The sequence below is a fragment of the Bombus vancouverensis genome, unplaced genomic scaffold (assembly GCF_051014615.1).
Source record: "Bombus vancouverensis nearcticus unplaced genomic scaffold, iyBomVanc1_principal scaffold0086, whole genome shotgun sequence".
In the NCBI taxonomy this organism is placed as follows: Eukaryota; Metazoa; Arthropoda; class Insecta; order Hymenoptera; family Apidae; genus Bombus; species Bombus vancouverensis.
This window is the reverse complement of record NW_027468977.1, coordinates 42,914-59,078: the sequence shown is the minus strand read 5'-3', so window position 1 is coordinate 59,078 and position 16,165 is coordinate 42,914. Positions and strand designations below refer to the sequence as shown.

The 16,165-nt window shown below is 36.7% G+C and overlaps 1 protein-coding gene, 1 long non-coding RNA gene and 1 pseudogene across 4 annotated transcripts; 1 reads left to right on the top strand and 2 right to left on the bottom strand.

Annotated features, from left to right (window-relative positions):
• Window positions 1-7,233: 7,233 nt before the first annotated feature.
• Window positions 7,234-8,824, bottom strand: LOC117163868 (glutathione S-transferase-like; annotated as a pseudogene).
• A 1,446-nt stretch (window positions 8,825-10,270) lies between these two features.
• Window positions 10,271-12,234, bottom strand: LOC117162181 (glutathione S-transferase-like). Its single transcript, XM_076627662.1, has 2 exons — window positions 11,998-12,234; window positions 10,271-10,970 (listed from the first exon to the last, which is right to left on the bottom strand). Exons 1-2 carry the CDS (start codon window positions 12,232-12,234, stop codon window positions 10,803-10,805), a joined length of 405 nt encoding a protein of 134 aa, XP_076483777.1. The 3' UTR covers window positions 10,271-10,802.
• On the top strand, window positions 10,840-15,681 carry LOC117162441 (uncharacterized). 3 transcript variants are annotated; one of them, XR_013061770.1, is made up of 4 exons: window positions 10,840-10,980; window positions 12,111-12,406; window positions 12,489-12,693; window positions 12,811-15,681. It is a non-coding gene; the product is annotated as an uncharacterized LOC117162441 (long non-coding RNA). The 3 variants fall into 3 exon arrangements; XR_013061769.1 differs by having other exon boundaries at window positions 12,789-15,681; XR_004465223.2 differs by lacking the exon at window positions 12,489-12,693.
• The last annotated feature ends 484 nt before the right edge of the window (window positions 15,682-16,165 follow it).

Sequence of the window (16,165 nt, the reverse complement as noted above, 5' to 3'; positions counted from 1 at the left end):
GTTTAGTACGGAAATCCTCAGGAGTAGTCGCGTGCCAAGTCTTCTGTAGCATTTGACCCTTTTTAATTGCGGTGACATAAGAAATCATTTGGTCGGAGTGATCTGTACTACACTTTCCTTCGTTCCATTCAGCAGCGGCTGCTGATTTCGAGGTCCCGAACAAACGAAACGAGAGATCATTCTTGAGATTCCTTCGAAAACACGTATAACAGCTAACGTGCCATTCTTACGTTGTCGTCTATTTGGATAATCCCCTAATTATTGCCGACTCGATAGAACAAGCTCTAAAAGTATTGCACACCGTACTAGATACCCTTGTAAAAGCCGGATTCTCCTTTAACTTTTCAAAATGTTCTTTTCTAAAGGCATCGGTACTCTATTTGGAATATGTAATTTACGACGGAGAAGTTCGTCCCAATCCAGGTAAAATGCACGCCTTGAGTTCTTTACCTGCGTCAACGACCGTCACACAGCTCAGGCAGTTCATAGGTTTAGCCCTTTATTTCCGAAAATTCGTCCCTAAATTTTCACGGGTAATGAAACCCTTGTATGCGCTTATTTCCGATAATAAAAACATGACTTGGACAGATAGGCATGGAAAAATAAGGCAAAAGGTAATTTCCGCCCTGACCGACGCGCCGGTGTTAATGATATTTGACCCGAACTACCCGATAGAACTTCGTATCGACGCTAGTTCGGGTGAATATGAGGTTATTTTAATGCACAAGATTGAAGGTAAAAATAGAGTAATAGAATATTACAGTATAAGAAGTAGCCCTGCGGAATCTAGGTATCATTCTTACGAATTAGAAACGTTAGCAGTTGTGAACGCCGTCAAGCATTTCCGTCATTATCTCCACGGACGAGAATTTCTTGTCGTCTCCGATTGTAATCCTTTGAAGGCATCCAGTAGTAAGGTAAATTTAAATGACAGGGTTTACAGGTGGTGGGCTTACTTACAAACTTTTACTTTTGACATTCTGTACCGGGAAGGTAAACGAATGGCCCACGTAAATTTTGTCTCGCGAAATCCCGTAGACTTGGATCACCTTACGATCAACGAAGTCATAGAGAAGGAAATCAATCTGACCGAAATCTCCGAAGACTAGCTATTAGTGGAATAACGTCGCGACTCCCAAATTTCTGGGATCGTCAATAAATTACAGAACGAAGAGCTCGCGGAAGACGTCGCGAATACGTATGAGTTACGGTCCGGTACCCTTCATCGTAAAATACAGAGAAAAGGCAGATGTCTCTGCTTGTCCATCGTCCCCAGAGGTTTTAGATGATCTGTTATTAACCATGTGCAACAGTCAATTATGCACTTAGGTTGGGATAAAACGCTTGAGAAACTGTGCGAGTGTTACTGGTTCGAAGGAATGGCGGAGTATGTTCGCCAATTCGTAGAGAACTGTCACGCTTGTCAAGTTTCGAAGGCCAGTTCAGGTAAAATACGAGCTGAATTACATCCTATACCTAAGACCAGCATACCTTGGCATACAGTTCACGTGGATATAACGGGCAAACTAAGCGGTAAAAGTGGTTCGAGAGAGTATGTCATTGTTTTGGTCGACGTCTTCACTAAATTCGCATATCTGCATCATACTCGCAAAGTAGATTTCCTTAGTACCGGTAAAGCACTTAAGTACTATATTTTTATTCGGCAGTCCTTGCCGGATAATAGCGGACCAAGAGAGGTGTCATAACGGGTGAAAAATTCCAAGATTTCTGGCAAGGTGAACACTAAAACTCCACTTAATCTCAACCGGTGCGAGTAGGGCCAACGGTCAGGTAGAGCGTATTACGGTACGTTGAAAATTATGTTCACGATCATAGAAACGACCGGGCGATCGTGGCTAGACGCGGTTGGCAAAATATAGCCGGCTTCGAATTGCACCGCGTGACTAAATCGAGCCCATTGGAACTATTAATTGTTGGAACAGCAAAGACCTTACGACTCGTTGATACCCGATAATATCGAAGAAAGAGAAGTAGGTATCCCTGATGTAAGACAGCGGGCAATAGAGGATATAGAAATTAGTGCTAGATACGATAAAGGTGGAGTTGACAAAACTAAAGCTAAGGTAGTTAGGTTTAACCTTGGTGATTTTGTATTATGCAAAAACGAGGAAAGAAACCAGACGAAGTTAGATCCGAAATTCAGGGGTCCATTCGAGATAGCAGAGATTTTGGAAGGAGATAGATATACCCTAAAAACCTTAGACGGCAAACGATCATATAAGGACAGACACGACAGACTGAGAAAAATACCAGAAGGTTGCGTCCCTGCTGAGTTAGACCTCTGCGGTGATGACAACGGCGGTGATAATAACGATGCAAGTACACTGACCTCAGAGGATCATTAACACTGCGTTGTGATCATAGTAATACACCGAGTGGTTTTATATGCTTTTTGTTGTAAACCGTTGAGTGGGTTTACGTGCTTTTTGTTGTAAACCGTTGAGTGGGTTGAGTGTATGTAATAATAGTTAAATGTATGTAAATGTAATAATTAAATGTAATTAGTTGTGAAAAAAATAATAATAAAAAATAAATAAATGTAAAAAAAGAATTAAATGTAATTAGTTTCTTTTTACGCACGCGATATTATTGGCGATATATGAAGGTCAACTTTATTTTTTTAAATAGACATATTTATATATATATTTATAGATATAAATACATATATTATATAGATACAATAGTATATATAATATATATAATAATATATATGTCGAGTCTGAATCTCCGAGTCCAAGCTCGAGGCGCCCTCCCGGGGAGGGCTCGCGGGAGGTAGCGGTTCTGCGTTGAAGTTCTCCATCGTCCGGTCGCGCGTGGGGTACCTTTATTGTCGATAGTTACACTAGTGACGAGGGCCTCAGGCTTGATAACGAATCCGTGACCAACGGGAGGACAGGTTCCCTTGCTCTAACTCACACGTGCACCACTCCGTGCTCGTAATGCACTCGACTTCCTTCACCGATCAGCTCTCTAACAAGACTGCTCGTCATCCCAACGACGCCACCGAAACAAGACTCCGGTCGAGTGTCTCAGTACACACGATCCTCCGATCGACGTACGATTGCTATCGGTTTGGATACTTGCGATTGTTTCGTTATGGCTATATTAGGCTCTAGGTTGCAAGGTTAGGGTGTTGTCCTCAAGTTCCAGAGGGGCCCCGGCGTCCTTTCGTCTCCGACTCGGCCATCCTGACACTCACACGTCCTCGTGTGTGGCCTGCTGGCTTAGTCTACCCGTCGGGGCTTCCACCACGCAGGTGTCACAGACGAAATTCGAGCAACTGTATATAACAAACCGAAATTCCGAACGCCTTATCGCGTGTGACCGTCCGGTCAGCATCCGTTCTCAGCCGCCTGAGTGGCATTCGATCACTCCAGCCGTTCTCCGAATTTTACACTAAGTATAAACAAAACCTTCTCCCACTCCAACGAATGGAAGAATATAAATGCTCCCTTCAAAATCATCCAGTCAGTCTAATAAAAAAATTCTTAACTAATCCAACTATCGAAAGTGTATCATCGCGAACCGAAAAAATTGTATAAATTGAGTAAAAAAATAAAAAGAACTTAATCTGCTTTTCGGAAATTAACGTTCCTTATTTTTACCTTAATTTTACACGACACAGGCATCGACCCGGCGCTCGTCCTCGGGGCAAAGTTTTTCTTCTCGCCGCGAGGGACAGCGAGACGCGATGTGTCCCGGCATGTGGCAGTGAAAGCACAACGCTTTTGGTGGTGCAGCCGGTCGGCTTTCCTCCGGGCGTCGGGGGTCCTTCTTCGGTTCCCACTTCGCCCTCTTGCGGTATTCGAATGTCGGATGTCCGTAAATACTGCAGTGGCCACACCTGGTCCAGGGGGCGGGTGACCTGTCTCGTTTGTTTCCGGAGCTCGCTAATGACCTCCACGGCGGGGGCGTTGGCCACTCCGTGTATAGGAAGGGCTTCATTTCTCTTTGGAATTGTTTCACCGACGTGATGTCACTCGTGAGCGCTAGTCGTTTAAAACGTTCATCGCGCCAGCCCAGCAGATGGAGGGCGGTGGCGGCGAATACCTCTTCCCTGGTTGAATTTCGCCACTTCGACCCGAGGAGGGTGATGATACGATTTCCGTACGCTCCTGGTGTTTCGCCGTCCCGCGGTAGTTCCTCGGCTACCTTGATTAGCGACGCGGCTGCTACTTCTTGGTCACCGAAGTGCGCGGCGAATTGTTCCTTAAAATCTGGCCAGGTGAGCTCGTCGCCGTTCATTACCTGCGTAAGCCAATACGCTGCCGGACCCTCTAGGGCACGGTTTAGGGCAGAATACAGTGCGCTGTTTTTCAGGCGGTGGTCCCTCATGAGCAGGCCGACGGCTGTGCACAGGCGGCTGGATCTGCGTCCGCGGCTTCGGGGTTGAAGCGCGGTAGCGATACCCAGGTTGCCCGGTGTCCTTTCTTCTTCTTCTTCTTCTTCTTCCTCTTCTTCTTCACTAGCGACTGCTTTAGTGCGCGCACGATACTCTTACGATCCCGTGCCGACAACGTGTGTTCGGATGCCACTTCTGATGTCGAGTCTGAATCCGAATCCGAGCTCGAGTCACATTCCGAGTCCGAGCTCGAGGCGCCCTCCCGGGCAGGGCTCGCGGGAGATTGCGATTCCGTGTTGGAGTTCTCCATCGTCCGGTCGCGGGTGGGGTACCTTTATTGTCGATAGTGACACTAGTGACGAGAGCCTCAGGCTTGATAACGAATCCGCGGCCAATGGGAGGACTATCATATAAAAAGCAACAGGATACACGAAATAATATAATTCTGACTAGGACAACATAAACGCAAGAAGTGTTGATATTGAAAAAAATATTTAATTTTGTATATAAATATTTTCATATTTAAAAAAGTTTCCGGAAGCAGGAAGATTTACAAACAAATAATATCATAAACCGAATGTTTCATGATCCTTTTCTAATTAGAGTGTGTGACAGCATGTGAGAACGTTTCTTAAAAATATGACTTATTGCAATTACTTAATCGCAATTATAAACGATTAAGACCTTCTCGCAACGAGGCAATCTATCCAAAGTATAAAACTCGTTATACTTCATGAGAAAACAAATCTCTACTTAGGTTTCATTTCGTTTCATCGCGTTCATAAAAAGTGAATTTGTATGAACACATCGTGCAATTTAGTAATTAGGACCGTTGATCTCGCTGCAACATAGATGGATAGAAAAAAGCCATTTAAAATGATACAACGTCGGGAAGACAATTATGAAAATTATAAATGGAACACAAGATAAAATTGTTTAAGATTAATTCTTCTTTTTTTTTTTTTTTTTTTAATCGCGAGTGTTTGCAAACGAAGTTTCAATCTGTTTACAATGATAGCAATGAGAGGAGGATGTCTATGAAAGTTATAAATGCGATATTGAATAACATTTCTGCGAGTGGGTTTGTTTTTCGTTACAAATGTTTTTTAAACGAATCTGCAATCTGTTGGAAACAACGGAACAGTAACGAGACGACTGATAGGGAAATAAGAAAGATCGCGTTTTATTTGAACAGACAAATCTTTGAAATCTATTCGAAAGTCTATTTGAAATGGTACGAGCTCGAAAAGAACGGTGAATACTATAGAAGAAGGATTAATTAAAATTCTTATTAATCTGTACGCTTTGTATATTATATACCTTGATCGATGCCAAGATAACAAATTATTATACAAAACAGTGAAGTATCCACGTCTGACATTAATATTGAGTATTACCATTACTGTAATTTAATTTTTAACCGATCCTGAAAATTCCTTAGAACGTAAAAAGTATAAAATGTTACTGTGCATTTCAAGATTAAATGCACTGTAATTTAGAAACAGTTATGAAGCGGAAACAAATAATTTATTCAGAATAAGAATTCTACGTAATCATGTTAAAAAAAAAAACGTACTTATAACGCGTTTAAACTCCAAATATGCAAAGACAATAAGGGAAAAAAATTAAACGAAGAATCGTATTTTTTGTAAATTCACACAAGATTTTATCCAAAAAAAAATTAAGGTTTTTTTGAAGAACGTACAAGACGGAACACGAACAATAAAAAAGGGATGTTAAATACAAAAAATAGATTGAAATTTAGATTATGAAATATAAAAAAAATGATATTGCATAATTTACAATTATTTTCGATAGCTTACGTCAGTATGTTGGAGTGTAAACTATAAAATATTAAAAAACTGGTACCATTTAGACATAATTTAGAAAAACAATAAATTGTGGAAACCGATAGTTAAAACTCGATACGATCGATACTCCAAAACTCTAATCCTAATAATTACTCAGCAATAATAACCGATAATTCATGTTGATTAATGTTTGAACTCCGTTTTTTTTCTGTATGTGTATACAAATTTTGTACAGTTTGATAAAGCGAAATTAAATTATCATCTTTTTGTACTACTTCAAATATTGAGATTTGTCATCTTCAAGGTCGATCACACATAGTTTCAGATTGCGGAGTTGCAAGGGTAATTAATTTTGCAATCGGTTTTCCTTTGATATAGATGTGAATACAAATAGCCATTGATTGACAATATACCGAAGCAATTCTAGTTTAATTTGAAGTCATCGATCCTTTGATATTTTTGGAAGAATAGTAAAAGTACAGAGAAATAAGAAAAAATGGCGTTAACTAAAAGATAGCTCCAATGTATCTCATAAATATTATCTATATATCATTTGTAAGATGTAAGTGACCAAGATATCGAATTATACAAAAATTGTATGTAATGATTAATACTTGAACGTTACTTACATTTATGTACATGAAAATTTGATCTTTTATTAACTAAGTTATTGATCGACAAAATGACTTCCTACATAATTCTCCGCCTGAACTGAAATGCATATTTTTTTTTACACAAGCCTTATGTGTAGCTAGCAACGAGCAAACAGATTAATTACTTTACACACGGTCGTATCTTGTTTGCTGTAGGCGAGTTCTCTCATGTAATCAACGAAGTACTCAACTTTAAAGCGATAAGAGAAGAACATTATTGTATGGATAAAAATCATGCTTTTTTCAAAGAAATATGTAACTCGTATTTTTTTTTAAAGCAACCCTCATAACGTATTGAATAAAATAATCATACATTTTTTTTTGTTCAACATTTGTAAAATACGATATTATCAAGATCACCAAGGAGGTAATCTTCAATTCTTAATGAATATAATAAAAAACATAATTAATGATTGTTTGATGGTTTTATTATTATCTCTATAATACAAAAGCACAACATCGTGTCAACAGTTTATATAGTTCGTATGTTTCTGTAGGAATACACAAATAATAGTTCTCTATCACAACGTAATCTAAAGGGAAAACCCTAACTAAATGACAAAAATATCGGTAATAACTGGAACTAATGAATGTTAAAAGCAATCAGTATATTCCATACAAACTTCCATCAACACGATTCGTTCTTCATTCTCTCAACACACTAAGACCGCAATCTTTAAACGCTTATAAAACCATAAGCAATCGTGAAGTTTAGAATTCGCTAACTGGGCGTCTCTCAATCCAGTTTTTGATCTTGGGCAGAAGGAGGACCTTTTTCTCCAGCAGCTTCAGATTCTCGTAATTCTCGATCAGATCAGACTTGTACATAAAGTTCAAATAATCGAGCAGAGCAACGAATGTTAAATCAGCCCAAGAGAGAGTACCATCGTAGAAGTAGCCGTCATTTTCCTTCACTTGCTGGTCCAAACGTTCTAAAATGATCGGCAGCGTCTCTTCAGCAGCCTTGCGTTTTGCAGCTTTGACCTTCTCGTCCTCCTCATAGTGGAAGGCGGCAATTTCTGAAAATTTGTTTTCAGTTAAATACTATTCGCTAATGTTATACTAACTTGAATACAGTGTTGTGCGAAATTTAAATGATACTGAAGATAGAATTACAATCCTTTTTAATCCTTTGTCTTGTATTGTTGACATACGTGTATCGTTCGATTAAATCAAATATTAAATCGGATTTCAACTAATAAATACCTGAACAGATATGTACTATCTGTTATCAAGATTCTCATAAGATTTATGCAAAACAGCACTGGATACTCACTATGATGAATATCATGAATAGTATCAACAGTGGCATCAATATGAAGATTTGCCCAGTCAGTCTTTCCAGCTAAGTCATATTGTTTGGCTAAGTAACGGCAAATAGCTGTAGACTGAGCAACCTTCCTTCTATCGGCTACGAGCATAGGAAGCAGGCCATAAGGAGTCACTAAAAACATACAACTAATAGAATCAAAGATTCTATCGAACAAACAGATTATGATGCTTCTTAAATATCTAGCTTCCTGTTATCTGTTTCGGAAAGATATAATTTAATTTATTGATAATTTATCAGCAAACAAAGGGCATTGTCTCCTTAACAATACCTATTGTTCTCCCACATATCTTATAGAGCAATGGAGAGTAAACAATAATCTCTGTTATACTCTGCATAATTGTGTTCTACTTTATTTAGCTACTTTAGTTAAATTAGGAAAGATGAGATTTAAGAAACAGAACTTCTTTAAATTTTAAGCTTACAGGGCTTTATTTCTGGCCAGACGTCCTTTTTGATACGTTCATCTTCAAATGGAATACTAGCATAGCTGAAGAAGAACGGATTGGTTCTGCCAATGCCGTAACTGGGAAGTAAGTCAATTTATAGAGCGGCATCTTCCTGGAAGTATAATATATACAAAGTAAAAACAAAGAATCATTGATGACAAGAATTATATTATTACAAATTATGAAGTATAAGACAATTTAAGTAAAAAGCATCAACTACTAACTACTCGCATAGCTATTTGTATCTTTATATTTTAATATAGCTTAGATATAAAAAGAATATTATTTTTGGATGTAATAATGTATAAACTTGCGCCAAATATTATAACAAAATATTGCACTTTCTATTTAAGTAGGATAGACATATTACCGGCATTTATCTTTTTTCTATAGCAATGAAATTGTTTATAAAAAAGTTTATAAGAAAACTATCAATTAATGCAAACAACGCATTTCAAAATATTAATTACATTCGCGCGATTCGTTATCTCTAGTATTAATTTAACCATATGGTTCTATACACCCAAGACCCTCTAACAGTAATTTAGTACCATTACTAGTCGTATGTACAATGTATGTTTGTATACAACTTTCGTAACTACAAAACATTCAGCAGTGATTATATATTCTTCCAAACATAAGAAACATTTTCTAATTGCATACTTAAATTTATCGATCAATTATGAACATGTAATAACATTTATTTCTTTCAACTACTAATTTTTAAATCATCTGCTGTTCGGTTAATTGAAGGATGTCGGCTTTCTGTAGAAGTATTTCATATTTATTATTTAATTATGAATAAGGAAAAAACATACAAAATATAGTTTTTAAACGGTTTATTATTTATAAAGAGAAACTTTGACTCGGGATATATATACTATATATATACTATTTACTTACAATTTTTTTTTTAAGACTTCAAAGTCGAAACAAGCACAGGAAATTTCCAAGCCGGTTAACAGAAACTTGAATGAGACAAAAATAACCTTTAGATATCTATATGTTCTTCTTCCCCCCTGTTGCTTCCACGTAACTCTTATCGTATTGGTGGAGCTGTGCTGATATGTGAAATTATGACTACATAAAAACATCCGGAAAGACTCATTGAATGATTTTATAGTTTAAAATTTTATAGTTTAAGGTTAATAAATTTCCATAAATTAAAGTTGAAAACTTATGAGAACATGTTTTCTGTAACAAAACTTAGTAAAAACAAACTAGTAAGGTTTATAGATTCTTTAATGATTATGTATGTATTCATAAACTAGTTCGATAAACATCGTTCGATAAAACGTCGAGCAACACACAACATTGAAGCGCGAAATTTCAAATTCAAGGAAAGATAAATAACAAATATTGCGAACAAATGATATTAAATTTACAATAATCTCATGTAAGAAAAAATAAAAGGGATAAAAGTAGTACAGAAGATAGAAAAATCTATAAAACTGGTGGCTGGGAAATAGAAAATATATAAATTTATGTTATTAGAGTTTAGTACTTCTGTCGATCAATGTGTTACGACCGTTCGCGGAGAGACGCAGTCGCAGTAGCGAGAGGCGTAAATTCTCGCTACGATTCGGTGAATCGGCGCCGCGAAGTAGTCGTTCCCCTGTTTCGGTTAAGATAAGAGGTGGTTAAATGAATATGACACAGTATAGTAAGTTATATTTCACCGTTTATTCCAACAACTTATAACGAAGGCAGTTACGCTGGTGCGTATGTACGAGATGAATAAGTGACTGATCTGTGGGTGTGCCCTACCCGGTGGAAGGATATTGACCGTTCGAAGGATGTAAAATCAGAACTGTCTTGGGAGACGATGCTGTCTCGGAGGAAAGCTAAGGATGGGTGTGTCTAGCGCACGGGACCATCGGATTTGTTGGTGACGATTTTAGTTAGGATTTTAGTTCAAGCTGAGTTGACCGTGATTCAATTCACGAATATCGGAGAGGAAAAGTCGTCATTCACAATATTACACACAATAATACCTTCACATAAAGGAGCACAGCTCAGATGAGACTTTTTATAGTTAAACTTTTAACGTACTCATAGACACGAAATTTTTTTTTAAATAGAACTGTTACATTTTACGACACGTATAACATCGAACATTTACCAACATAGCGATGCCAGCGTACATATATATATACTGGTGTACTGGTCATCTTTTTTCCACGCGTTTTTAGCTTTTTAGCTGATTGTGAATGGGCGCCTAACCAGCCAATCAGAAATGGCCGGTATTGTATGAATCCTTTTCTTCAGTGCCTGAAGAGCTGGATATTTATCCAAAACTGGTGGCCCAAACATATACTCGAAATTTTCCAGGGTCTCCGCAAATACTAAGTCCGCCCATGTCGTCTGAAAAAAGGTTTGTATACATTTATTTTGTACCTCCTCTATTAAACAATTTTTTTAATTTACCTTGAAAAATGTGAAAAATCGAACTCTTAACTAAAGATCACTAGCTTTTTAGGAAGAATTTGGATTTTTATTTTATTGTCAGAATTTAATGGATAATTCTAGAAACTTCAACCTTTGGAGGTATTTGTTAATTAAAAATGACAAAACTGGTATTATGTAAAAAAGAGTAATGTGTATCCTGAATCAATGTCGAATGGAAATTAGACAGTTCTATAAAAATAAGCCTTCTCACGATTCCACAACTTCATAGCTTAATTAAGTACAATTCTTCGGCGATATAATTACAAATACATTTACAGGAATTGTGTAATATGATAAATATCTCGTTAAAGAAATTGAAATCGTAAACTCTAGATTCTAGTATTCTTTCACTTTCATGTTTCCTGTGAGCCCTTCAATCGCTAAATATTTTGCAATGAAACACGTATTATTAAACAACATAATCATACTAAATTAATTTAATGTGACTATTTATTATTATTATATAATAACACAGTGATGAAAGAAATAAACTGGTCAAGTAATCTAAGGAACCATAATACGTATCTATGTCAGTGACAGTGAGAAAAATTCAGATATCTGTACTTAAGTGATTACACTTATAAGTATCATTATATATTATATAAATATGATATTTCGAATGGTATCATTTATCAATCATTAAACAAGAGTGTCATATCCAGAGAAATGATTTTACATATCTTAATCTTTGCTTTGATTACGATAGTAATAATTTCTATCAAACTTGATGAGGAAGATACATGAATAATTATCTAAAAGCTGAGAATCTTGGCAAATTCATTTGTACATAAACTAACAGAAGTGAATTTTAAAGATACACTCTGCTCTCAACAATTAAAGCTGTCTTGTCGCAACAAAGTTTCAATAATTTTTTATGGACAACATGGCCCAGTTTGCACAAAGACTAAAAATTTTAACATTAAATTTGGATAAAAAATCTTACGGTAGAAGGAATGATATATCCTTCATATTCGCCAATAATCTGGTCGAATTTAGTCAGGTACAATGGTATTGTTTCGTTCAAAAGTTGATTCATCCTCGCTTCCTTCCTTTCAGGATCCTCCTCCATGCGACAGTAGCAGATAGCTGAAACGTATATGAAACCAACCGTTACGTTCATTTGTGTTTTTCCCCCCAAACGAAGAGAAAATAAGTTGTGAAAGAAGGAGTAGCCTCTCATAGTTCCTACAATTTCTTCATTCTCTTTGCTTTCTTCAATATTGCCTCAACAAGTTCCTGTGGTTCACGATACTTGAAATATATACAATGTTACCAGCGTGGAAATTGTCTTGGAAACTTGGAAAATCTTTCAAGAGGAACAACATTGCTAACTGAGATTCGAGAAAGGAAAGGTAAATAAATCCTTGCTTCTACTTAGAGCTTTTTTATTTACTTCTGACGAGTAAAGTACTGTTATTAAAATTTGATTAAAAGTACCAAGAATGTCGAGATATAAACAACCATTTGTGGAAAGGTCAGGAGAAGCAGAATTATCGAATAAACGTTATATAACTCTTAGTGATTAAGTAAGAGAAGAGAAACGAAAAAAAAGTCTTCTATCTAGGTCTTAATAAAGTATACTATATTTATCTCCATATCAAGAATAACAACAAGATATAAACAGTCTTCTAGAAATTGAGTAAATATTACATAATTACATCTTGAGCAATATTTTGCGTCTTAGCTTTTGCTTAAACATTATGATAACCTTAAATATCTGTAAATTCTTCACAGACTCTTTGCATCTTCTATACAGGTATCTCATGATCATGTGATAACACACAGGAAGAAAAAATAGAGGAAAAAACAGCGTAAAAAAAAGTTGCGTAGGAGTATCGTCGCACTACATCATTCGACAATTGATGCACGTCATGGCGATCGTCACGGTTTAAAGCAGGCCATCAAAAACACGTTTGTTATCGTACGGAAAAATCTGCGACGTTCCAGCTGTTCAGGTGCATCGAATTGTGAATCATCGGCGGTACGAAGCAAGGCGAGGGGCGTAAATAGAGAAAGAAGAGAAGGATTCGCATAAATGATAAAATATAATCGTTCGTTCCTCGTCGATGGCGGATGGATGGCTTTAATCGTGGACGATATCGATACGATTATATTTTATACATTTGAAACAAATATAAAAGACGAGCAAAAACCAGAGATACGATCGTTATGATATTATTCAATCGGTAGCCTATTTACCTCGTTTTTTGTTCACCTTCTCTGTCTAGTAATAATTTTTCGACGTGGCGTGACGTTACGTTGGCGGTGTAAAAACACGATTTTAAACACCTGCGGATAGTTGCATGAGTTTCGAGCGATTCCATTCCCTTCGATTTATATTTATGCGATCAACGCGCGGATCGTTAACGCATTATGCAGACAGCAGATGTTACGTAATCACACATATCGTAATTGGAAATTAGTAACGTTATCGCGTACCAGGATACACTTCGTTGCCCTCGCTCCTTCCGCGGATAACCAGCGTTTATCATATAGAGACAGGGATTTGCAAAGAATAAAAGTTGTAGAACGTTGAAAGGCGTTGAGAGAAACGTGATGTTATCCCGTTATTCGTTAACGCAACGCAGTTAAAAAAAATCCCGAAGGAAGATTACGATAATAGATAACCTGAGTCGAGTGTTTGTCGGGGGATCTAAAAGATTCTTTCGAGTTGAGCGTCTGAGATTGCAGAGAAGAAAATTTGGAAGCCATCGAATTCGTGATGTCGATAGAAATCTTCAGTTGGAATCGTTGTATCATAACGTAGTCTGCTTATTGTCGATAAGACTTTACTAAACTAAAAGTGACTACTAAAATTTTCTATCCTCTAAATTCTATCTACGATTCTATAATCTAAAAACTGACTTTTGCAAACAAACTGTAACATTCGCTTAACGGAAAGACATACGTATCTTGTTTGTACTCGTCTTTTCACAATGAATTCTTGAACGTCTGTCTCTGTGGTGAGACAAATGCAAAGTCATCTCATCAGTTACTCACCTTGCTCCAAATCTTCAAGAGTATCGACGAGCACGTCGCATATCAACGCATCGCTTTCGTTTCTTCCCATTAGATCGTACTTCCTCGCCAAGTATCGCGCCACAGCGTCAGCCTGCGCTACCGGTTTCCCGTCTACCTCCAGCACAGGCAGCTTTTTATAAGGCATTGCTAAGAACAAACATGGCTCATATGAACACTGTGTAAAGGGAAATGATCGATAGGAAATCACAACACAGCTTCCGAGGCCGTTGCGTTCTTGTGAATAGATGAATCGAAATCATTTCGGTTTTAATCAACATGGCCTAGTAAAGAAATACAGAAATGTCTTCTTTCTCCTTTTTTTCTTTTCTTACGATTACGATGGACAGGGTATCGCGTGTTTTCGCAGGGTATCGCAGGTTATCGCTGTTGGGAAGAACCTAAAGTTTTTAAAATCAAGGATAAAAGATAATACCAGACACGGAAAAAATATTAGAAAATGTACACGGTTCTTGTAATGAAAATTGAAATGCAAGGAATATAAATCGAATGTCTCTTGCGAACGTAATTTTGTGTTTTACACCGACAGGATTGATTTACAGACTTACGTTGACTTTTGGTTTCTCTATCTGCAAGCGACATATAAGATTATATCGAAGACTATGCTGCGTAAAACTTTTATTATACTATTTACGATAGAAATGTCGCAACGGAAGATCGAATTTTATGTCTGCTTTGTTCTTTCGACTTTTTAGCTATGTTCTTGTTCATTTCCGAACTGATTTCAATTTTTTATCCTTTTTTTCCGACAAGTCCTAAAAAGTTTTTAAATTAACGAGAAACGTAGAAGTATTTTTGTATTCCTATTTTAAGTCACCTATTTACGGTTTTCTCAAAATATTCGAAATGCTTCGATTCATTGAAAACAATAAAGATTGCAACACAAAAATTCGAGAATCGTAAGTGAATTAAGTTGGTATTCGATAAACACGATATTACGGAAGCAAAACTTAATGAAAAGTTCGACTTTATTCCGTATGAAATTTTACTTTAAGTAAGTTTAGCCTGCACGTGAAACGAAAGTTTTATATACAGAAAAGTTTGAGTAAATGGTAGATATCTGAGAGTTGAACGATGAAAGTAAAAATCGATTCTTCACGCTTACAATCCTTGTATTCAGGCCAGAGTTGTAGGGGGATCCTCTCGTCGATATACTCGATGCCAACATATGCAAATATGTACCGTATATGTTCGGCACTACCACGGGCATTGAAGTAGATTAGTTTGTAGGTAGGTTCGTCGCTCATTTTCCTTGCTCTGTCAACTTATCGAGAAAAATGTTACAATTAACTCGTGTAATTAACAGACTGTGTGCGTGTTTGTGTGTAGAGAGAACAATTTACTTATAGATGGAATAATTCGTATAATACGCAAAATAAATCATTTAGAAGGCTGGAATATGTGTTTTTGAAACAATTAATTATGTCGAAAAATATTTCAAACGAGATATAATTATGAAAAAAATAATAATTAAATGTATGTAAATGTATGTAATAATAGTTAAATGTATGTAAATGTAATAATTAAATGTAATTAGTTGTGAAAAAAATAATAATAAAAAATAAATAAATGTAAAAAAAGAATTAAATGTAATTAGTTTCTTTTTACACACGCGATATTATTGGCGATATATGAAGGTCAACTTTATTTTTTTAAACAGATATATTTATACATATATTTATAGATATAAATACATATATTATATAGATATAATAGTATATATAATATATATGTCGGAGATGAAAGAACACCGGAGCCTTTGGAATTTTGGATAATCCCGCAACATTGTAACCTAAAGTCTACTATAGCTGTAATTCAACAATTGTAGTTATCCAATCCGATTGTAATTGTTCGAGAGTTGTGATAATGAGCTTGGGCTCGAGGCGACAGTCAGTCGCCGAACGTAGCCGCGGTCACGGGATGAACGCTTTGTCTAACAAAGGTATGGAGTAATTCTATAGCTCTCCTTAAAAGAAATATTCGTGGCGACACGCGACAGTAAACATTACAACGGTTTCTGTCCCGTGGCTCCCCACACGCAGACCCTATTCTTCGAGTAAGATGATTGCCAG

Coding starts and splice junctions, on each gene's coding strand:
- LOC117162181 (XM_076627662.1), bottom strand. CDS start 12,234: ATGAGAGGCTACTCCTTCTTTCACAACTTATTTTCTCTTCGTTTGGGG. Junction 10,971..11,997: donor GATATATCATTCCTTCTACC/GTAAGATTTTTT, acceptor ACCTTTTTTCAG/ACGACATGGGCGGACTTAGT.